The sequence below is a fragment of the Chiloscyllium plagiosum genome, unplaced genomic scaffold, assembly GCF_037043375.1.
Source record: "Chiloscyllium plagiosum isolate Xiang-an unplaced genomic scaffold, Cpla_swu_hap1 HiC_scaffold_27, whole genome shotgun sequence".
Taxonomy (NCBI): Eukaryota; Metazoa; Chordata; class Chondrichthyes; order Orectolobiformes; family Hemiscylliidae; genus Chiloscyllium; species Chiloscyllium plagiosum.
Genome location: NW_028270165.1, coordinates 93,303,045 through 93,325,836, shown reverse-complemented (window position 1 = coordinate 93,325,836; position 22,792 = coordinate 93,303,045). Strand labels below are relative to the sequence as shown.

Sequence of the window (22,792 nt, the reverse complement as noted above, 5' to 3'; positions counted from 1 at the left end):
TTAAAAGGTTGCCCCTGAGGTCCCTCCTAAATCTTTCTGGCCTCACCCTAAATCTATGCCCTCTAGTTCTGAACTCTCCCTACCGTGGGGAAAAGACATATAAAAGTTGAGTAGCCATTAAAATGCAAAAAGAATACAATGTTGAGCCACAGGGGGAATAAAAAATTGTGACTTTTGAACTCCTATTGGCATTTGGACACTTAAAAGCTGTCAGTAACACCAGCATCTCCACAGGGAATACTGCGCATGATCTTCGGTGTCAGCAAGTACTGCACGTGCTTCTCGCTGACCGCAGAAAGGGCGCGCGACCTTCTTTTGACGAACCAATAGGACGCCCTGGAGGACCGGAAGGGGACGAGTCCTCCTGCCAATCAGAGCCGCCGTATTGTCTGAATGCGGAAGTTGGACCTTGAGCTTCTGCTGCTGCTCCTCTCTCTCTCTGAATGAAGATTGAACTTTACTCCCAGACTGCAACTTTTTTCCTCCATACGATATCTGAGAGTATGGCCCTTTTTTCTCACCCATTTCTTTTTCATTCTGGGGTTCAATTGGTGACTTACAGCAACTGAAAGGAACGAGAGTGAATTCAGGGAGGGGACACTTGGGCAATGTTGGTCCAGGTCTGTGTCTCAATTGGCAACATATGGCAACTGCAGTACCACCGTGTGAAGTTATAGCCTTTGTTGTGATTAAAAAAATGCACAAAGGAGGTGCATTATTTAAATGGTGATACATTGGGATGTGGAGAAAGTGAGGACTGCAGATCAGTCGAAAAGAGTGGTTCTGGAAAAGCACAGCAAGTCAGGCAGCATCCAAGGAGCAAGAGAGTTGATCTTTCAGGTATGAGGCCTTCTTCAGGAATGATGTGTGGATGGACAAATGGGTCTCAGCGTCCTCCTACACCAGTCACTGCCAGTTGTCAGACATGTGCAGCCAGCAATCAGCAAGGCAAGTGGAATTGAGTTCAGAAGTGGGGATGCCTTCCTGCAGTTAGATTAGATTACTTACAATATGGAAACAGGCCCTTCAGCCCAATAAGTCCACACTGACCTGCTGAAGTGCAACCCAGCCAGACCCATTCCCCTACATTTACCCCTTCACCTAACACTACGGGCAATTTAGCATTGCAAATTCACCTAACCTGCACATTTTTGGACTGTGGGAGGAAACCCATGCAGACACTGGGAGGACGTGCAAACTCCACACAGTCACCTGTGGCGGGAGTTGAACCTGGGTCTCTGGCGCTGTGAGGCAGCAGTGCTAGCCACTATGCCGCCCACGTTTGGGGGTCATTGAATGTATTCAAGGCTGAGCTCATCTGATTTCTGAACAGCAATGAAGTGAATGGTTATGGGGGAAGGCAAGAAAATGATTTTAAGACGAGTACATAACTTCAAGTCAGACAGCACAGAAAAACGATTAGAGTGGTGCTGGAAAGCACAGCAGGTCAAGCAGCATCCGAGAAGCAGGAAAATCGACATTTTGGGCAGGAGTCCCTCCTGCCCGAAATGTTGATTTTCCTGCTCCTCGGATGCTGCCTGACCTGCTGTGCTTTTCCAGCACCACACTAATCGTGGCTCTGATCTCCAGCATCTGCAGTTCTCACTTTTGCCGAGCACAGAAACAGACCCTTCAGCCCAACTAGTCTATGCTGACTATATTTGCAAACTAAACTAGTCCTACCTGCCTGTGTTTGGCCCATATCCCTTCGAACCTTTCCTATTCATGTACATCTCCAAATGTATTTTAAATGTTCACCTCACCTATACCCCTCATGATTTTATAAACCTCTGTAAGGTCACCTGTGCTCCAGTGAAAGTAGTCCCAGCCTCTGCACCGCTCTGTAGGGAGATCCATATCCATTTGTGATCTGTTCAATGCTGGTGCAGGCTTGAAAGACCAAATAGCCTACTCCTGCTCCCAATTCTCACTCTGTGTCCAGAACAGCAAGAGACCATCAGACAGAGGAGCAGAAACACGACCTCGCAACTCCTGTACCCCTGGAGGGCAAAAAGAGGACGTAGCTTTGGCAAATATGGTGAAGGAGAATCCAAAGGGTTTTTACAAATACATTAAGGGCAAAAGGGTAACCAGGGAGAGAATAGGGCCCCTCCAAGATCAGCAAGGTGGCCTTTCTGTGGAGCCACAGGAGATGGGGGAGGGTGATACTAAATGAGTATTTTGCATCAGTGTTTACTGTGGAGAAGGACATAGAAGATATAGAATGTAGTCAAATAGATGGTGACATCTTGAAAAATGTTCATATTACAGAGGATGTGGTGCTGGATGTTTTGAAACGCATAAATCCCCAGGACCTGATCATGTGTACCCTAGAACTCTGTGGGAAGTGAGGGAAGTGGCTGAGATATTTGTATCATTGATAGTCACAGGTGAGGTGCCAGAAGACTGAGGTTGGCTAACGTGGTGCCACTGTTTAAGAAGGGCAGTAAGGACAAGCCAAGGAACTATAGACCAATAATCCTGATGTCGGTGGTGGGCAAGTTTTTGGAAGGAATCCTGAGGGACAGTATTTACACATTTGGAAAGGCAAGGACTGATTAGGGATAGTCAACATGGCTTTGCGCGTTGGAAATCATGTCTCACAAACTTGATTGAGTTTTTCTGAAGAAGTAACAAAGAGGATAGAGCGGTGGACGTGATCTATGTGGACTTCAGTAAGGTGTTCGAGGTTCGATCTCATGGAACACAAGGAGGACTTGCTCAAAGGTAGAAGACAGAGGGTGGTGGTGGAGGGTAGATTTTCAGACGTGAGGACTGTGACAGTGGAGTGCCACAAGGATCGGTGCTGGGTTCACTACTTTTCATAATTTACGTAAATTATTTTGATCTGAACATAGGAGGTATAGTTAGTGAGTTTGCAGATGACACCAAAATTGGAGGTGTAGTGGACAGCGAGCAAGGTTACCTCAGATTTACAACAGGATCTTGATCAGATGGGCCAATGGCTGAGGAGTGGCAGATGGAGTTCAATTTCGATAAATGTGAGGGGCTGCATTTTGGAAAAGCAAATCAGAGCAGGACTTATACATTTAATGGTAAGGTCCAGGGGACTGTTGCTGAACAAAGAGACCTTGGAGTGCGGGTTCACAGCTCCTTTTAAAAGTGGAGTTGCTGGTAGATAGGATAGTGAAGAAGATATGATTTCCTTTATTGGTCAGAGCGTTGAGTACAGAAATTGGGAGGTTATGTTTCAGCTGTATCACACCTCAGTTAGGTCACTTGTGGAATATTGCATGCAATTCTGGTCTCCTTCCTTTTGGAAAGGTGTTGTGAAACTTGAAAGGGTTCAGAAAAGATGAACAAGGATATTGCCAGAGTTGGAGGATTTGAGCTATAGGGAGAGGCTGAAGAGGATGGAGCTGTTTTCTCTGGAGCATCAGAGGCTAAGGGGTAACTGTGTAGAAGTTTATAAAATCATGGACAGGGTAAATTAGACAAAGTCTTTTCCTGGGGCGTGGGAGTTGAGAACTAGAGGACATTAGTTTAGTGTGAGGGGGCAAAGCTGTAAAGTCCCCCACCATAACCACCATATTATTCTTACTGATAACTGAAATCTCCTTACAAATCTGTTTCTCAATTTCCCGCTGACTCTTAGGGGGGTATATAATACCATCCCAATAAGGTGATTATCCCTCTCTTATTTCAGTTCCACCCAAATAACTTTCCTGGATGTATTCCCAAGAATATTCTGCTTAAATACAGCTGTAATACCAACCCTTATCAAAAACACCACTCCCCACCTCGCTTGCCCCCTTTTCTACCCTTCCTATAGCATTTGTATTGTGGAACATTAAGCTGCCAGTCCTGTCCATCCCTGAGCCACGTTTCATATCCCATGCCCTGACTTCAACTGCATTTCATGTTAGGCCTCTTGTATTGAAGTAAATTCAGTTTAATTTACCAATCCTAACTTGTTCTCCTCTTTGTCCCTGCCTACCATGACTGCTTGATTCACTCCTTTTCCCAATTGTACCAGTCTCAGATTGATCTCTTTCCTCACTATTCCCACCTTACTTGTTTAAAACCTACTGAGCAGCTCTTGCAAATCTCCCTGTCAGTATATTTGTCCTCTTCCAATTCAGGTGCAATTCGTCCTCCTTGTACAGATCACTTCTACCCCAGAAGAGATTCCAACAATCCAAAAATGTGAGCCCTTCTCCCCTGCACAAGCTCCTCAGTCATACATTCATCTTCTCTATCCTCCTATTCCTACCCTCACTAGCTCATAGCACCGAGAGTAACCCAGATATTACGACCCTTGAGAACCTTCTTATTTCAATTCCTGCCTAATTTTCTTTGACCCTTCAGAATCTCATCTTTTTCCCTTCCGATGTCGTCGGTTCCAGTGTGTACAATGACCACCTGCTTGTCCCTCTCCCCTTTCGGAACATTCTGCATCCTCTCTGAGACATCCTTGATCCTGGCATGAGGAAGGCAACACACCATTCTGATTATTCGCTGTTGGCTGCAGAAATGTCTGTCTGTGCATCTGACTAGAGGGTCCCCTGTCACAATCGAACACTTGGACACCAGCATACCCCTCATTACATTAGAGCCTGTCTCAATACCAGAAGCCTGGCTGTTCATGCTACGTTCCCATGGGAGTCCATCACCCCATACATTTTCCAAAACAGCATACTTGTTTGAAACGGGGATAGCCACAGAAGATTCTTGCACTACCTGTTTACCTCACCTACCTTTCCTGGTGTTGCTCCATCTATCTGACTATATATCTGCAACTTTTCTCCTTTCCTATAACTATCTATCAAACCCCCTAGCTCTTGTAAATTCCTCATTGCCTCGAACTGTCGCTCCAACAGATCCAGTCAATCTGATAGGATTCGTGACCAAAGACACTTGCTGCAGGCAATCCTCAGTAACGTGGAAACTCTCCCTAATCTCCCATTTCCGACAGGAAGGCCAGACCGCTATACTTTGCTCATCCAAAATCTACACACCCAGAAGATAACACTGTCTTTTTGCTCTTAAAAAAGAAGTGCTCCAGGCTAAGTTAGCACTTATCACTTATACTTTTAAAATTTAATCAGGAGACATTTTAATAAAACATTATAATCCAGAAAAGAACCCATTCTGCTCACTTCTGAACAGGCTGAAAATTGAATAAAAAAAACTACGTTCGAACCCAAAAGAAACCCAACCTTCAGGTGGCTGGGGGCGGGCACAACTATCGCCCCGCCCCCTATTGTATCCGAATTCTCGGAGGACTCCTCCAACCGCGCCCCACGAACTGACGATGACGTCACCCGTCAGGACCTCGCCCCTATACGATCTGGCGCATGCGCGGTGTAGCTCCCGCAGCGGGATGACGTCAGTGTTACTGATGGCGCCGGCGGCCGAAGGAACAAGGACAGAAACCGCTGGGAAAGGCTGAGCAGGTCCTTCTTTAGAACACGGACAGGTCTCAGAAACATCCCTCGGGAGGTCGCCAGGCCCCAGCGCCAAGACCTGGCTCCTGGGGAGAGGAGATGGTGAGACAGGGTAGGATTGGGAACCGCGGGAGGCTGGGGTGGGGGAGGGGAGTTTATAAACTCCTCGGGGGAGGCCTGAGGCCTCCAATAAAAGGCCCAGTGTTTATTTCACCGGCGAAGGACCCCACGGGTCGCCCGGGCAACCGGCGGCCATCTTTGTGAGGGTCAGGCGGAAGTTGCCTTTGCTCCTGGAGCGCCTGGCCGCCATCTTTGTGAAGTACAGGTCGGAGGTTGTCTTTGGGCTGGCATCGCGGGCGGCCATCTTGGTGAAGGCACCGTCCGCTGTCATTTCCGGGAGAGGATTCCAACCTCGGGGCAGCCTTTGTGTCAACTCGAATTTCCTCATTTCACTCTGGGAGGCTTGGCCCTGAGCTTGGTCTGTGTGCCCTTAAAACAGGAAAAGGAAGTGGGAGAGAGGTCCAGGGAAAAAACACTTAGATGGGCTGTGAATTTGAGGTGAATTAATGTGATAATCTGTGGCACTGGAACAGAATGTGGGTGCTTCCAAGATTGCAGTGACCAGGAGAGCATTGACGTGTTGATGTTAGTTTCAGTTTGTAGACAAGAGAAAAGGGCGAACAACAGGAATTCACTTTGGAATTAAATTGCCATTGTCCAACAGAACCACAGCCACTTCTACAATATTGTGTCTCCCTCCTATTGGAAGCATGTTGTAAACATGAAAGGGTTTGGAAAAGATTTGCTAGGATGTTGCCAGGGCTGGAGGATTTGTGCTACAGAAAGAGGCTGAACAGTCTGGAGCTGTTTTCACTGGAGCATCGGAGGCTGAAGTGTGACCTTTATAGAGGTTTATAAAATCATGAAGAGCATGGATAGGGTAAATAGGCAAGGTCTTTTCCCTGGGGTGGGGGAGTCCAGAATGGGTGGGTAATTGGTTCAGGGTGGGGGAGAGGGGCAGGTGTAAAACTGACCAAAAGGGCAATGTATTCACCCGGAGGATGGTACATGTAAGGAATTAGCTTCCAGAGGAAGTGGTGGAGGCTGGTACAATTACAACATTTAAAAAGGCATCTGAATGGGTATATGAATAGGAAGGGTTTAAAGGAATATGGGCTAATGCTGGCAAATGGGATTTGATTGATTTGGAATATAGACAATAGGTGCAGGAGTAGGCCATTCTGCCCTTCAAGCCTGCACCACCATTCAATATGATCATTGCTGATCATCCTTAATCAGTATCCTGTTCCTGCCTTATCTCCATAACCCTTGATTCCACTGTCCTTGAGAGCTCTATCCACCTCTTTCTTAAATGAATCCAGAGACTGGACCTCCACTGCCCTCTGGGGCAGAGCATTCCACACAGCCACCACTCTCTGGGTGAAGAAGTTTCTCTTCATCTCTGTCCTAAATGGTCTACCCTGTATTTTTAAGCTGTGTCCTCTGGTTCAGCACTCACCCATCAGCAGAAACATGTTTCCTGCCTCCAGATTGTCCAATCCTTTAATAATCTTATGTCTCAATCAGATCCCCTCTCAGTCTTCTAAACTCAAGGGTATACAAGCCCAGTTGCTCCAGTCTTTCAGCGTAAGGTAGTCCCGCCATTCCAGGAATTGACCTCGTGAACCTATGTTGCACTCCCTCAATAGCCAGAATGTCTTTCCTCAAATTTGGAGACCAGAACTGCACACAATACTCCAGGTGTGGTCTCACCAGGGCCCTGGACAGCTGCAGAAGAACCTCTTTGCTTCTATACTCAATCCCTCTTGTTATGAAGGCCAGCATGCTATTAGCCTTCTTCACTACCTGCTGTACCTGCATGCTTACCTTCATTGACTGGTGTACAAGAACACCCAGATCTCTTTGTACTGTTTGGTACAAGCGTGTTGGACCAAAGGATGTTTCTCTGCTGTATGTCTCTATGACCCTGGCTTTCCAACGATGTTTGCCACGTCTGTATGTTGAGTTTTTCTCTGGTGTCGGTGTTAATGCCTTGATGTCTCATTTTGCTCCCCCCTTCCCGGGGTCATTAACCATTTTGTGTCTGGTCCTTCCTCAAGAAGCTGCATTCCCGATTCACCCTGAATTGACACACTTTTCTTTGCTTCCCAAAATCAGACCTGCTCACTCTCAGCAGGATCCCAGTGTTGTGAAAGATATTCACTTCCAGGTGGAGGTATCCAAAATGCAGAGAGATGTCAGTCTTGAAGTTTTTGCTTTTCAGCCCCTGGCAGATCCTTCAGGAGAATTAGTTAGAGCGGAGTGAGATGTGTTTTCAGTTTTGTGGAATTAAAAAACGTATTCCGTAGAAAGTAGAATTGCTTGTTCAGAATTTCTACCCTGGACTGACAGTGATGACCTTTGTAATCTCTTTTTACAGAGTATTTGAAGATTTGATGACGGAAGTTTCAAGATCAACAGATGAAGGGCTTATGCCCGAAACGTTGACTTTCCTGCTCCTCGGATGCTGCCTGACCTGCTGTGCTTTTCCAGCGCTGCTCTTTTCGACTCTGACTCTCCAGTGTCTACAGTCTTCACTTTGATGTCAATGTCTGACAGTCACTCAGTCCATCAGGACCGCAACGGTTTACAACTGTGAGTCTGTGAGAAGGAGGAAAGCTTTTTGGTTCCCGTTTGAGTACGTTTTCAGCATCAGTGGGACTGGATGAGAGACCCAAATGTTGCAGCGCACAAATGAGCGTGTAGCAGCTATACAGCCTGGAAAGAGGAATTCACGACATGTTTGTGTGCGGCTGAAGCTTTGGCCATGGAGAAACCCGAGGAATCCCGACCCGTGGAGAAACCATGGAAGTGTGGTGACTGTGGGAAAGGCTTCCGTGCTCCGTCTGCCCTGGAGATTCATCGGCGCAGTCACACCGGGGAGAGGCCGTTCTCCTGCCGTGACTGCAGGAAGGCCTTCAGCAATTCCTCCGCCCTGCAGGCCCACCAGCAGGTCCACACGGGGGAGAGGCCGTTCCCCTGCACTGAGTGCGGGAAGATCTTTAGCAATTCCTCCATCCTGCTGAAGCACCTGCGGGTCCACACGGGGGAGAGGCCCTTCAGCTGCCCTGAGTGCGGAAAGACCTTTACGCAGGCGTCTATCCTGCTGACCCATCGGCGGATCCACACTGGGGAGAGGCCGTTCTCCTGCCCCGAGTGCGGGAAGGGATTCAGTCAGGTGGGCAACTTGCGTACGCACCAGCGGGTCCACACTGGGGAGAAGCCCTTCACCTGCCCTGAATGTGGGAAGGCCTTCAGCTATTCCTCGGACCTGCTGAAGCATCAGCGCGTCCACACCGGGGAGAGGCCCTTCAGTTGCCCCGAGTGCGGGAAGGGCTTCAGCGATTCCTCCGACCTGCTGAAGCACCAGCGCGTCCACACGGGGCAGAAGCCCTTCAGCTGCCCCGAGTGTGGGAAGGCCTTCAGTGATTCCTCTGCCCTGGTGAAGCACCGGCGAGTCCACACGGGGGAGAGGCCCTTCAGCTGCCCCGAGTGTGGGAAAAGCTTTGCCCGGGCCTCCAACCTGCTGACCCACCGGCGGATCCACACGGGGGAGAGGCCCTTCAGCTGCCCCGAATGCGGGAAGGGCTTCACCCGCTCCTCCCACCTCCGGAGCCACCAGCGAGTTCATGTGCCATCGCAGGGGGATTGAAGGAGTGACGGTCGAGTGCCATTATCCACTGGACTCTCAACCCAGTTCCAGGGATCCCGAGTTCGATTCCCACCGCGACAGATGGTGGAATTGGAATTTGGTCAGAAATCTGGAGTTCAGAATCTAACGGTGAAACCATTGTCGGTGGGGTGGGGGTGGAAGAAATCCCCCATCTCATTCACTCAGTTGTCCCAGCTGCACCCTTTACCCGGTCTGGCCTGTACGTGACTCCAGACCCACAGCAGTGCGGCTGATTTCCCCCCCCTCCCCCCTCAAAAAGCCCCTGGCAAATGAGCGGGGAGAAACACAGGGTATGGGTTGAAATTGCTGAGTGAGGCAATACTTCCTCCAGGTTACGGTTGTACCAAGGATCCGATTACAAAGAGACAACTCCATGCTGACCAATATTAAAGGGGGGGCGGGGGGTGTGATGTCTGTGTGCACTTTGATCTTGAGGTGTTTTTTAAAAAATCTGCTATGTTTTCTTTGCCTGTTTGCTGGGGAGAATCTGACGCTGTAACAAAGTTGGGTCACAATAAAAGGTACTTGGACTAACCACCGGGCTCAGACTCTCATTGAAAGCTTTGAGCTCCAAGAGGTTTTTGTTTTAAAGCTGCTCATTCCTTTCAGCCTCCTGCACTAAGTTTCCAATGTTGTGTATCAGATGGAGCAGTGAATGAGCAGCCAGTATTGTTAGAATTCTTTCAGGAGTGCAGAGTGCGCCATGTCATCGGCATTGTTAGGTTTCCTGGCAGCACCAGGAGCTGTGGGCTGTGTTCACTGGAAACGATGTGGAAGTGCTGGTGTTGGACTGGAGTGGATAAAGTGAAAAAATCACACAGCACCAGGTTATCATCCAACAGATTTATTTGGAAGCACTCGCTTTTGGAGTGCTGCTCCTTCATCGGGTAGCTATGGAGCAGGAACATCTAGCAACCGATCACAGTGTCATACTACTGATAGGATATATTGAACAAATCAAGATTGTGGTTTAGTCTTTCATCTTCTCGAATGGGTTGCGGGTTTTGGTTCATTAATATGTAAAGCTTAGAAGTACTTTTGAGTCACATTCTTGAGATGACTTAAGGTTTTATAAAAAATCAGTGATATCTCAGCTCAGTACATGAAGGATGTGAGGTTTGACTCTGTCTGTATCCCAATCTTGAATCAGACTGGTTCCATTTCCAAAGTAGGAATTTATAAGATATTACATGGATTGACTGCCTGCAGACTGTGTGCTTTTTTTGATCAAAATTGAATGTATCTGCAAATGCAAATTTACCCCATAGACCTGTGTGTGTCTGTGCATGCATCAGAGAGTGTGTGTATGCATGTGACTGTGTGTGAGAGTTTGCCCAAGAGTATATGTTTGCCTGTGTGCATGCTTGGTAATGTATGAGTGTGATGGAGTATAAGCCTGAGAGTGTTGGGTGGTGTGTGTCTGTGCCTGAGAGAGAGCGTGTGTATGAGAGAGGTATAGATAAAAGTGAGGAATTGCATTTTGCTTTAAAGAAAAGGGAAGGACTTGTAGCAGTTACTGGCGGGGCCCTGGGTTATGTTGTAGAACAGAGACGTGGGGCTGTGGTTCAGGTACATAGTTCTTTGAAAGTTGCATCACTGGTAGACAGAGTCGTTAAGAGTTGATTAGCCCACTTGCCTTCATTGTTCACACCGTTGAATATCGGAGTTGGGACATCATTTTGAAATTGTACAGGCTGTTGGTGAGGCCACTTTTAGAACACTGAGTACAGTTCTGGTCGCCCTGTTATAGGAAGAATACTATTAGAGAAGGTTCGGTAAAGATGTACCAGGATGTTGTTAGGACTGAAGGGTTTGAGTTATAAGGAGAGGCTGAGACTTTATTCACTGGAGTGGAGGAGGTTGAGGGGTGACCTTACTGAGATTTGTAAAATCATGAGGGGTGTCGGCAAGGTGAGTAGCAAAAATAGTGAGGAGCATGTTTGGTTATGTCGAGTCCTAAATAAATAAATATTGGCTCTTCCGTTTCTTTTTCTCCTATTGGCATTTGGACACTTAAATTTGTCAGTAATCGCAGCATTGCCACAGAGTGTACAGCGCATGCTCCTCGGTGTCAGCAAGAACGGCGCATGCTCCTAGCTGTCCGCTGCAACGGGGCGCGACCTTCTTTAGAAGCTAATGGGGAGCCTTGGAGGACCGGAAGTAGGGTAGTCCTCCTGCCAATGAGAACATCCACTATTGTCTGAATGCGGAAGTTGTCCCATGAGCTTCTGAAGCTGCTGCACCTCTCTCTCTGAAAGAAGATTGAGCTTCACTCCAGACTACAACTTCCTTCCTCTGTTTAACATTGTGAGTACCGCACTCTCTTTTCCATTTCTTTATTTCATTGTGGGCTTCGATTATTGACTCGCAGCAACTGGATGTAAAGACAGTGAATCCAGGGAGGAGCAGACTCAGGAAATGTTGATCCAGATCAGTGTCTCAGTTGGCAAAAACAGTCCCACAGTGTGAAGTTATAGCCTTTGCTGTGGGGGGAAAAAACAGCAGAAAGGAAGTGCATTGTTTAAATGGTGATATATTGGGATGTGGGGAAAGTGAGGACTGCAGGTGTTGAAGATCAGAGTCAAAAAGTGTGGCAGCTTCCAAGGAGCAGGAGAGTCAACGTTTCGGGCCCGAGCCCTTCATCGGGAATGCCGTGTGGATGTACAAAGGGGCCTCAGCGTCCTCCTACACCAGTCACTGCCTGTTGTGAGACAGGTGCAGCAAGCAATCAGCAAGGCAAGTGTTATATTAGCAAGAGGAATTGAGTTCAGAAGTGGGGATGCCTTCCTGTTGTTCGGGGGCGGGGGGGTGTCATTAAATATATTCAAGGCTGAACTCCTCTGATTTTTGAACAACAAAGAGGTGGATGTTTCTGGGGGAAGGCAAGAAAATGGTTTCAAGACCAGTATAGAACAGTTACAGAGTCAGACAGCACAGAAACAGACCCTTCAGCCCAAATAGTCTGTGCTGACTATGTTCACAAACTAAACTCGTTCCACCTGCCTGTGTTTGGCCCATATCCCTCTTACCTTTCCTATTCATGTCCTTATCCAAACATCTTATAAACGTTGTTACTGTACCTGCATCCACCATTTCCTCTGGACATTCATTCCACACACAAACCACTCTCTCAAAGGAAAAAGGTGCTCCTCATATCTATCTTAAAATCTTTCTCCTCGCACCTTAAAAATTTGCTCCTAATCTTGAAACAACACCTGCCATTTACCTCATCTATGGTTTTATAATTCTCTATAATGTTGCATCTCAACCTCCTGTATTCCACTGAAAACATCCCAGCCTATCCACCTAGATGTAGGTAGATTAATATCTAGTTATGATCTGTTCAAAGCTGGTGCAGGCTCGAAAGACCAACTGACCTACTCCTGCTCCCAACTCTCTCACTATGTCCAGGACAGTAAGGGACTATAAGACAGGAGCAGACATTTGGCCATTCACCACATCAGGTCTGCTCATACCATTCAATTGTGGCTGATCAGTTTGTCAACCCCATTCACCTGCTTTCTCCCAATACCTCTCGATCCCCTTGATACTCAAGAACCTATCTATTTCAGTTTTAAATATCCTCAGTGACCTGGCCTCCACAGCCTTCTGTGTCAAGGAATTCCATAGATTCACCACTCTCAGGCTGAAGTTTTTTCTTTTCTCCATTCTAAAAGGCCCTCTGGTCCTAGTCTCTCTTACCAATTGAAACATCTGTCCAATGTCCAGGTCGTTCAGTATTATGTATGTTTCAATTAGATCTCCCCCCCCCCCCTGGTGAGTGCAGGCCTGTTAATCAGCATGAACCAGACTCTTCAGGATGAGGTACAGCAGGGATTAGGTTCAGCAAACTGAGAATGGAGGGAGAGTGTGTGGGATGGAGATTTTCAGCCTCTCTGGAATAAGGGAGGAAAAAGCGATAAATCTGGGCTGATCGGCCAAAGAGTGGCAGGTGGAGTTTAATTTAGAGAAATGTGAGGTTTGCATTTTGGTCAAGCAATCCAGGCAAGACTTACACAGTTAAGGGGAGTGTTGCAGAACAAAGAGACCTTGGTATGTTTTCCTTTATTGGTCAGAGCATTGAGTACAGGATTTGGGAAGTCCTGTTGCTGTTGTGCAGGACATGTGGTTAGGCCACTTTTGGAATACTGCATTCAGTTCTGGTCTCCCTGCAATAGGAAAGATGTTGTGAAACTTTGAAAGGGGTGGGAAAACTTTTATAAGGCTTGTTGGCAGAGTTGGAACGTTTGAGGTACAGGGAGAGGCTGATAGGCCAGGGATATTTTCCCTGGAGCATCAGAGGTTGAGGGGTGACCTTATAAAAATATATAAGGGGCATGGATCAGGGCAAGGTCTTTTCCCCAGGATAGGGGAGTCCAGAACTAGAAGAACATCGGTTTAAGATGAATGGGGAAAGGGAAGTGAGTAGAAACTTTTTCACGCAGAGGGTGGTGGATGTATGGAACCTGCTGCCAGAGGAAGTCGTGGAGGCTGGCATAATGACACAATATAAAAGGCATCTGTCTATATGAATAGCAAGGGTTCAGAGGGATATGGGCCAAATGCTGGCAAATGGAACTACGTTAATTTAGGATGTCTGGCTGGCATCTGTCTAGGTTAGGGTGGATTAGCCATAGGATGTTCAGGTTATGTGCATTAGTAAGGGTTAAATGCAGAGCAATAGGGGTTTGGGAATGGGTGTGGGTGGGTTACCCTTCGGAGGGTCGGTGTGGACTCCCTGGGCCGAGTGGCCTGCTTCCACACGATGGAGCTTCTCGGAAGGGAAGATGTTTTGCAAACTGCGCAGGCGCACTGCGGACCAGACGGCCGCCGTCCGGAGCAGGGCTCAGAGGGATATGGGCCAAGTGCTGGCAAATGGGACTAGATTAATTTCGGATATCTGGTCAGCACCAAAGAGTTTGATCCAAGTGTCTGTTTCTATGCTGTATATCTGTGACTCTGGCTTTCCACAAACATTTGCCACATCTTTACGTTCAGTTTCTCTCTGGTGTCTATGTTAATACCTTGATGTCTCACTTTGCTCCCCCGCTTCCCGGGGACGTTAACCATTTTGTGTCTGGGTCTTCAAGAAGCTGCATTGCAGGTTCACCCTGAATTGACACTCTTCCCAACTGCCCCGAGTGTGGGAAAGCCTTCAGGAATTTCTCAAACCTGCTCAGGCACCAGCGGCTCCACACTGGGCAAAGGCCCTTCAGCTGCCCCGAGTGCAGGAAGGCCTTTGTCCGGGCCTCCCACCTCCTGACCCACCAGTGGTCCACACGGGGCAGAGGCCCTTCAGCTGTCCTGAGTATGGGAAGAGATTTACCCAGGCCTCCAACTTGCTGACCCACCAGCGGGTCCACACAGAGGAAAGGCCCTTCAGCTGCCCCGAGTGCTGGAAAGGCTTCACCTGCTCCTCCCACCTGCGGAGGCACCAGGTGGAGAGAAACTTACTTGGAGACAAGGTATGGGTTGAAATTGGTGAGTGAGGCAGTATTTCCTTTGGGTTACGGCTGTAGCAAGGAACCAATTACAAAGGGACAACTCTGTGCTGACCAATAGTAGAGGAAGAGAGGCGGAGGGGGGTGGCAGTGTGAGCGCTTTGACCTTGAGCTGCTTATTTAAAAAAAACAGCAACTTTTTCTATGTCTTTTTGGTGAGGGGGGTGCGGGGGTGGAATCTGAAGCTGTAACAAAGTTGGGTCACAATAAAGGTTACCTGAACTTACTTACTGCAAGACTCAGGCTCTCATTGAAAGTTTTGAGCTCCAAGAGGTTTCAGTTTTAAAGCTGCTCATCTTTTGCAACCTCCTGTACTGAGTTTCCAATGTTGTGTATCAGATGGAGCAGTGAATGAGGAGCTAGTATTGTTAGAAATTGTAAATTTTTTGTGAGTGCAGGTACTGCATCGTTTCATCGGCATTGTAAAGTTTCCTGGCAGCACCAGGAGGTGTGGGCTGTGTTCACTAGATACGCGTATCTTTACAATTAAGAATACCTAAAATGATATATTCAGAAACATAGCTGAAGTCTGAAAGCATGTTAAATTTTTTAAGAGCTGTTGAAACCTTTCTGAAACTTGCACTGAATTATATGCAGTTTAACCACAGCTCAGGACAGGTTGGAAGGGGTGAATGGCCTGTTCCTAGTCTTGTGATATTGGTTCTGACTATGTAGAAATAGAGTCATAGTGTTGTACAGCATGGAAACAAGCCCTTCAGTCCACGCCGACCAGATATTCTATCTTAACCTAGTGACCCATTTGCCAGAATTTGGCCAATGTCCCTCTAAACCCTTCCTATTCATATCCCCATCCAGATGCCTTTTTAAATGCTGTAATTATATCGGCCTTCACCACTTCCTCTGGCAGCTCATTCCATAAACGCACCACCCTCCGCGTGAAAAGGTTGCCCCTTAGGTCCCTCACAAATCTTCCACCCCCCCCCACCCTAAATCTATGCCCTCTAGTTCTGGACTCCCCCCTACCCCCAAACCTGGGGAAAAGAGATACAAAAGTTCATTTTCTCCCCCCACAGGATAAAGAGTTGCCCAGAGGCAGGGGGTTTCACTCTGAACCCCTCAAGACCAGTTCTGCGCAGTGACATCAACAATGGAACGAGGGGTGGGGTTAGGTGTCTGGGTAATGGGGTGGGGCCAAGCCGAAAGCAGTCCCTGCACCATTTGCAAAAATCCCAACCCGAGGAATCCACCCGAGGCAGATGGGAAACGGAAGCCTTTCCCACAGTTGCCACACTTCCACGGTTTCTCCACGGAGCGGGATTCCACGGGTTTCTCCATGGCTGAAGCTTCAGATGTACACAAACGCGTGTGGAGCCCTTTCCCAGGCCATATAACTGTTTCAGGCTCCACACTCAGTGCGCTGCAACAGTAGGGTCTCTCATCCAGTCCCACTGATGCTGAAAATCTACTCAAACAGGAATCAAAAAGCTTTGTTCCTTCTCACAGACTCATAGTTGAAAATTGTTGTGGTCCCGATGGATTGAGTGACTGTCGGGCATTGACGTCAAAATAAGGACTGCAGACGCTGGAGAGTCAGAGTCGAAAAGTGCAGCGCTGGAAAAGCACAGCAGGTCAGGCAGCCTCAGAGGAGCAGGAGAGTCAACATTTCAGGCATAAGGCCTTCATCTGTTGATTTTGAAACTTCTGTCTTCAGATCTTCAAATACTCCGTAAAGAGAGATTACAAAGCTCATCATTGTCAGTGCAGGGTAGAAATTCTGAACAAGCAATTCTACTTTCTATGGAATATTCTTGTGTTCTGTTATTCCACAAAATTGAAAGCACCATCCCACTCTCTCTCCCCCTCTGTTCTCACTCCGCTCTAGCTAATTCTCCTGAAGGTGCTGATTCAGGATCTTACAGGGGCAGAAAAGCAAAAACATCAAGACTGACTTCTCTCTGCATTTTGGATAATTCCACCTGAAAGTTAATATCTTTCACAACACTGGGATACCGCTGAGAGTGAGCAGGTCTGATTTTGGGAAGCAAAGAAAAGTGTGTCAATTCAGGGTGAGTCGGGAATGCAGCTTCTTGAGGAAGAGCCAGACACGAGATGGTTAACGTCCCCAGGAAGGTGGGAGCAAAATGAGATGTCAAGCCATTAACACCGACATTAGAGAGAAAGTGGACCTATTGACGTGGCAAATGTTAGTGGAAAGCCAGAGTCATAGAGATGTACAGCACAGAAACAGACCCTTTGGTCCAACTCATCAGTACCAACCAGGTATTCTAAATTAATCCAGTCCCATTTGTCAGCACTTGGCCTATGTTCTCTAAACCCTTCCTATTCATATACCCATCCAGATGCCTTTTAAGTGCTGTAATTGTACCAGCCATCACCATTTCCTCTGGCAGCTCATTCCTTACATACAGCACCCTCTGAATATAGGAGTTGCCCCTTAGGTTCCTCTTAAATCTCACCCTCACCCTGAACCTATAACCCATCCAGGGAAAAGACCTTTTCTATTTACCCTTTCCATGCCTCTTATGATTTTATAAACGGTTGTAGGATCACCCTCAGCCTTTGAAAACTCAACAGAAAACAGCTCCACCCTGTTCAGCTCAAACCCTGACAACATCCTTGTCAATCTTATCTGAATCCTTTCAGGTTTCACAACATCCTTCCTCTAGCAGAGAGACCAGAACTGCACACAATACTCCAAAAGTAGCCAAACAAATGTCCTGGAGAGTGCACAACGTAATCTCCCAACTCCAATCCTCAGAGGACTGGGAAAGTTTTCAAAACCCACAAAAGACAACCGGGAAAGAATGGAGGGACAAACAGATCTTTTGCGGGTCAGCATGGAACATCAGGGCGGGGGGAAATGGGAATGAGGGAAAGAAGCTGAATGTGCTGGAGCAAGGTGGAGGAAGAACAGACGATGCAAAACCGGTTTGAAGCTGCAATGAGGAATATTGCATGTGCTGTACTTGTACCTGTTGCAGTTACTGGTGGGAATCGGGTGCATTTTAAACATCAAAACAGAACAGCTATCTACTCCTCCCGCCTTCCCAACGTCGATCCCTCTGTCCCTCCTCACCCGGGTAACTAAGACACATACCTGAGTTTGTGGAGTCTCCTCCCTCCCTGCATTCACTCCAGTTGCTACAAGTGAATAGATTTCCCCTCCCCCCATCTCTGTCTCCCTCCCAGGATGAAGAGTTGCCCAGACAGAGTGAGATTCACTCACGGACAGGGCCACTTCCCTGCTGTGACATCAACATATCAAGAGGTGAGTCACAGTTTGCAAAACCCCTTCCCTTCAGAGAACCCTCAGTGTGGAAGCAGGCCACTGGGCCTAAAGTCTCCATACTGACCCTCTGAAGGTTAACCCACCCACACCCATTCCCCTACACCTGTTGCTCGCCATTTACCCCGTCTAACCTGCACATCCCTGGGCACTAAATAATTCAGCATGGCCAATCCACCCTAACCTGCACGTGCCTGGGCACTATGGGTAATTTGGCATAGCCAATTCCCCCCCCCCCCCCCCCCCCCCCCCCAACCTGCACATCCCTGGGCACTATGGGTAATTTGGTATAGCCAATCCCCCCGAACCTGCACATACAAATTCACCCCCATGGACGTGTGTGTGTGTTTGCACGAAAGAGAAACAAAAATCTACATCAGTATATCTCTGCCTATTTGAGAACAGGTGCCTTACTTCTGTTGTAAATATTGTTGTAAATCATAGCTGGGTGCTAATAGTTAGATGGAAGGGAGACAAAATTCCCCAAGTAGGGCACCATGAGAATCCTGGGAGAGCCCTAATTTCTGGTTTACTTCTGAATGAACAAACATTAAGCATAAGCACCTATTTATTTTTAATTTTGTTTCATTTTTCTTGTTTAATTCCCTGTTATGACTACACTCTGTGCCTGGATGGTTGACAGGCTGGGAGATTGTGGGTTGGGGCATGATTACTGAATGTTTTATTGATCCAGAAGGGGTAATAGGGTACAGGGAGATCAACAGAGGACAGAGAAATCAGGACCTGAAATCCGAGGTGACACCAGACTACCCTGTGATCAGTGCTTTGATTAGCAGTGCCAACCCTCTACCTTTACCGAGCTTCCCATCTGACTATCCCCTTGATATTCAGGATCCAATCCTTGCCATCCTGAAGCCATGTCTCTGTAAGGAGTCTCGGATCATAATTATTCTCTTCAATGTGTGCAGTCAACTCATTCACTTTTGTTACAATGCAGCACACATTCAGACACACTGTTTTTAGTTTCAATTTTTGTGACCTTTAAAATCCAGTTTTGATTGCTGGTACATTTACTCCCCTTGTCCCTTTCTATCACTCTCTGATGTTCATTTTCCACATCACTATACTGCTGACTGGCCTTGATTTGGATTGGCCATGCTAAATTGCCCAGAATGTCCAGGGACGTGTAGGTTAGGTGGGTTAGCCATGGGAAATGCAGGGTTACAGTTTCATAGTAATAGAAGCAGGAGTGGGCCATTTGGCCCATCCAGCCTGCTCCACCATTCATTAAAATCATGGCTGATCTATCCATCAACTCAGCTCCTCCTCCCTGCATTGTCCCAACTACCCTTCATTCCCCTACCATTGCAAATACCCATTCAACTGTGTATTGAGTTTAGAGTCATAGCGATGTACAGCATGGAAACAGACCCTTTGGTCCAACCCGTCCCATGCCGACCAGATATCCCAACCCAATCTTGTCCCACCTGCCAGCACCCAAACAATATCTCTCCAAACCCTTCCTATTCATATACCCATCCGAATGCCTCTTAAATGTTGCAATTGCACCAGTCTCCACAACTTCCTCTGGCAGGTCATTCCATACACACACCAGCCTCTGTGTGAAAAAGTTGCCCCTTCTCATATCTTTCCCTTCTCACATCTTTCCCTTCTCACCCTAAACCTATGCCCTCTAGTTCTGGACTGCCCACCCCAGGGAAAAGATTTTGTCTATTTATCCTATCCATGCCCCTTTATGATTTTATAAACCTCAGTACGGTCACCCTTCAGCCTCTGACGCTCCAGGGAAAACAGTCCCAGCCTATTCAGTCTCTCCCTGTAGCTCAGATCCTCCAACCCTGGCAACATCCTTGTACATCATTTCTGAACCCTTTCAAGTTTCATAACATCTTTCCGATATGAAGGAGACCAGAATTGCACGCAATATTCCAACAGTGGCCTAACCAATGTCCTGTCCAGTCACAACATGACCTCTTGACTCCTGTACTCAATACTCTGACCAATAAAAGAAAGCATACCAAACGCCATCTTCACTATCCTATCGACCTGTGATTCCACTTTCAAGGAGCTATGAATCTGCCCTCAAAGGTCTCTCTTAGTTAAAATGCCTCTACTGCTTCCATGGGCAGAGAATTCCATAGATTCACTACTCTCTGGGAAAAGCAGTTCCTCCTCATCTCGGTCCTAAATCTGCTTCTCCTAATCTTGAGGCCTGGTCTCATCCAGCAACAGAAATGACTCGATAGGGTAGGGCTTCATCCCCACAGTGCAACAAATTCCCACCTTCCATCAAAATCCCGGATGGACTTAACTTACTCACTCAGTTGCTGTCTCACAAATGCAAGATTTCATTGTAACTTCTGCTCCCATTAAGGGCAAAACATCTCTGAAAGCTGCTCTTAAACTTCAGCCTTCACAATCACACCTCTGCTTTCACCAAAGAAGATTAGAGTCATACAGCACGGGAACAGCCCATTTGGTACAACTCGTCCATGCCGACCAGATATCCAAAATTCATCTTGTCCCATTTGCTAGCATTTGGCCCACATCCCTCTGCATCTGGATGGGTACATGAATAGGAAGGGTTTTGAGGAATATGGGCCACATACTGGCAAATGGAATAGATTGATTCTGGATATATGGTTGGCATAGACGAGTTGGGCTGAAGGATCTGTTTGTGTGGTGTATGACTCCAACTGAAGAAGGGCTAATGCCCGAAACGTCGATTCTCCTGTTCCCTAGATGCTGCCTGACCTGCTGCGCTTCTCCAGCAACACATTTCCATGTATGACTCCAACTGTCTTCGGTGAAAGCAGAAGTGTGGTTGTGAAGACAGGGCTTTCAGAGCAGCTTTCAAAGATGCTTTGCCCTTCCTGGGACCGGAAGAAGTTACAATGAAATCTTTCATTTGTGAGACAGCAAGCAACTAAGTGAGTACATCCGGGATTTTGGTGGAAAGTGGGAATTCATTGCACTGAGAGGATGAAGCCCTACCCTATCCAGTCACTTCTGGTGGCTGAGACTAGGCCCCAAGCTTTGGGGGAGTAGGTTTAGGACAGAGATGAGGAGGAGGAAGTGAGGGCTGCTGCTTTTCCCAGAGAGTAGTGTATCTGCAGAACTCTCTGCCCGAGGAAGCAGGCTCCAATATTCCCCGGTCCTAATTCTTCAGCTTGACGTACCCGTGACTGTAAACTTTGAAGTGCTTTGGTTAACTGCAAATATTTCCCACTTGTCCAACAATCCAGTGTCAGCTGTTTCAGTCATTGGGATGGTTTTGATTCAGCTACTAAATACATCTACTCTTATTAGACAATGTTCATAACAATGTAAGCGAGGTGATTCTATACAAGCAAGTTGTAGACAATTTAAAAAGGCCGACCAAGCAAGGAGGTGGTTAACAAACACAGGGCATCCCTCTTCGAGTATGCACCTTGTTTGTTTACAAATTAAACATGCTTCAGATCTTTTCCTAGCTGCTTTCCGAAAATCTGGGTGCCACCAGGTTTGTGAGTGTTAACAATAATGTACATCATCAACTGAAATATGCAGCAGCAAAGAATGAACACAAACCAGTCCAGCAGGGGGCACCCATGTTTTGGTTTGAGTATTGAGGGAGTACCCTTTTTGAGACCCCTGTGATATCAGTACCATACCCAGGCTAATGTGCATTGAAACCAGATTATGAAGTGTTAACTTTCCTGCAAACGTCTGCCTGTGTGTGTCTCTCTGTAACATTTTCTAACTTGCTTCATATCAGTTTGTCAGCTTTTCTTTATTCCTTCCTTCCTTCCAAGGCTAATGAGGCACTCCCATTCCAGAGCAGCCCAAGTTAGGGAGTTGAGCCTCACAAATCCTGGCTGTGACACATTGCTGCTTAACCAAGTGTGCAAACTCTATATACCTCTCCTTTGTTCCATTTGCAAATCGAACACTTTTCAATACAAGTTGTTTGTGTCTCTGCATGAGTCCATAACCCAGGGAAATACAACAGAGTCTTTAATAGTTGCCCAATGTGTCCTGTATGCCAAATTCATTCAAATAGGGTTTCACCTCTCGTAACCCTGGGGTAAGCAAATTCATTATTACTAACTTTCAGCAGTATTACGTCCAGACGCTAGGACCCTGTTGAGTTCTCTCACTGGTATCTTGTGGCTGAGTAGGGAGAATTGTATCAACATTTCGAACAGCACTTTTGTCCCTGGCCAGCTTTCCTCTTTATTTTGGACACAACAAAAGCAGCAATCACCCTCTATATTTCATCTCTCAAAGGATATCGACCGGTGACCTGGCAGGACCAGGGTATCTCCTGCCTGACTCGCCAACTGTGGGGGATGGAAATAAAGCCCCATGTCAGGAAAGAATTTGTTTATCAGGAAGCAGCACAGCTGCAAGGCCAACCGTCTCCGCTGAGCCTGGGAAACACAAACTTGAACAAGCAGGCACTAAGCTGAGATTCAAAATGGTTTCCAGGCTTTAATATGTGACCAAATGGCTGACCCAAATCTAATAATTCTCCCACATCATCGCAGGGAATTAAACAAGAAAAATGAAACAAAATGAGAAATAAATAGGTGATCGTGCTTAATGTTTGTTCATTATGAAGTAAACAGGAAATAGCAGTCTCCCAGGATTCTTATGGTGCCCTACTTGAGAAATTCTGTCCAACAAGTTTAATTGGAAGCACTAACTTTCGGAGTGCAGCTCCTTCATCAGGGGATTGTGGAATATAAGATTGTAAGACAGAATTTATTACAACAGTTTATAGTGTGATGTAACTGAAATTATATATTAAAAAAGACCCGGATATATTATTTTAAGTCTCTCATCTGTTCGAATGTCCATGATAGTTTCAGTTCTTTCAAATGTAAATCGCAAAACTTTTTGAAATAGTTAAATCCTC

At 46.9% G+C, this 22,792-nt stretch overlaps 6 protein-coding genes across 10 annotated transcripts in view; 3 read left to right on the top strand and 3 right to left on the bottom strand.

The window, feature by feature from the left end:
* Nucleotides 1-22,792, top strand: part of LOC148145051 (uncharacterized) — a 234,563-nt gene that overhangs the window by 71,247 nt on the left and 140,524 nt on the right.
* LOC148145052 (uncharacterized) overlaps nt 1-22,792 on the bottom strand; it is a 158,418-nt gene that overhangs the window by 36,417 nt on the left and 99,209 nt on the right. The gene's annotated exons all lie outside the window — the stretch shown is intronic.
* The window catches only part of LOC148145053 (uncharacterized), a 258,116-nt gene that overhangs the window by 136,129 nt on the left and 99,195 nt on the right, over nt 1-22,792 (bottom strand). The gene's annotated exons all lie outside the window — the stretch shown is intronic.
* LOC148145055 (uncharacterized) overlaps nt 1-22,792 on the bottom strand; it is a 222,097-nt gene that overhangs the window by 159,575 nt on the left and 39,730 nt on the right. The gene's annotated exons all lie outside the window — the stretch shown is intronic.
* Nucleotides 1-22,792, top strand: part of LOC148145057 (uncharacterized) — a 109,227-nt gene that overhangs the window by 79,175 nt on the left and 7,260 nt on the right. The window contains exon 1 of one of the 4 annotated variants that reach the window (XM_087975511.1): nt 14,583-14,606. The exons of the other annotated variants lie outside the window; for them this stretch is intronic. The gene's annotated coding sequence lies outside the window, so the exon portion shown is untranslated. Of the gene's footprint in view, nt 1-14,582; nt 14,607-22,792 lie in introns of those variants that run through there. 4 annotated transcript variants of the gene reach the window in all.
* LOC148145058 (uncharacterized) lies at nt 5,355-9,676 on the top strand. 2 transcript variants are annotated; one of them, XM_087975610.1, is made up of 2 exons: nt 5,355-5,510; nt 7,849-9,676. In XM_087975610.1, exon 2 carries the CDS (start codon nt 8,236-8,238, stop codon nt 9,118-9,120), a length of 885 nt encoding a protein of 294 aa, XP_087831736.1. In that variant the 5' UTR covers nt 5,355-5,510; nt 7,849-8,235; the 3' UTR covers nt 9,121-9,676. The 2 variants fall into 2 exon arrangements, with proteins under 2 accessions (XP_087831736.1, XP_087831737.1); XM_087975611.1 differs by having other exon boundaries at nt 5,355-5,520.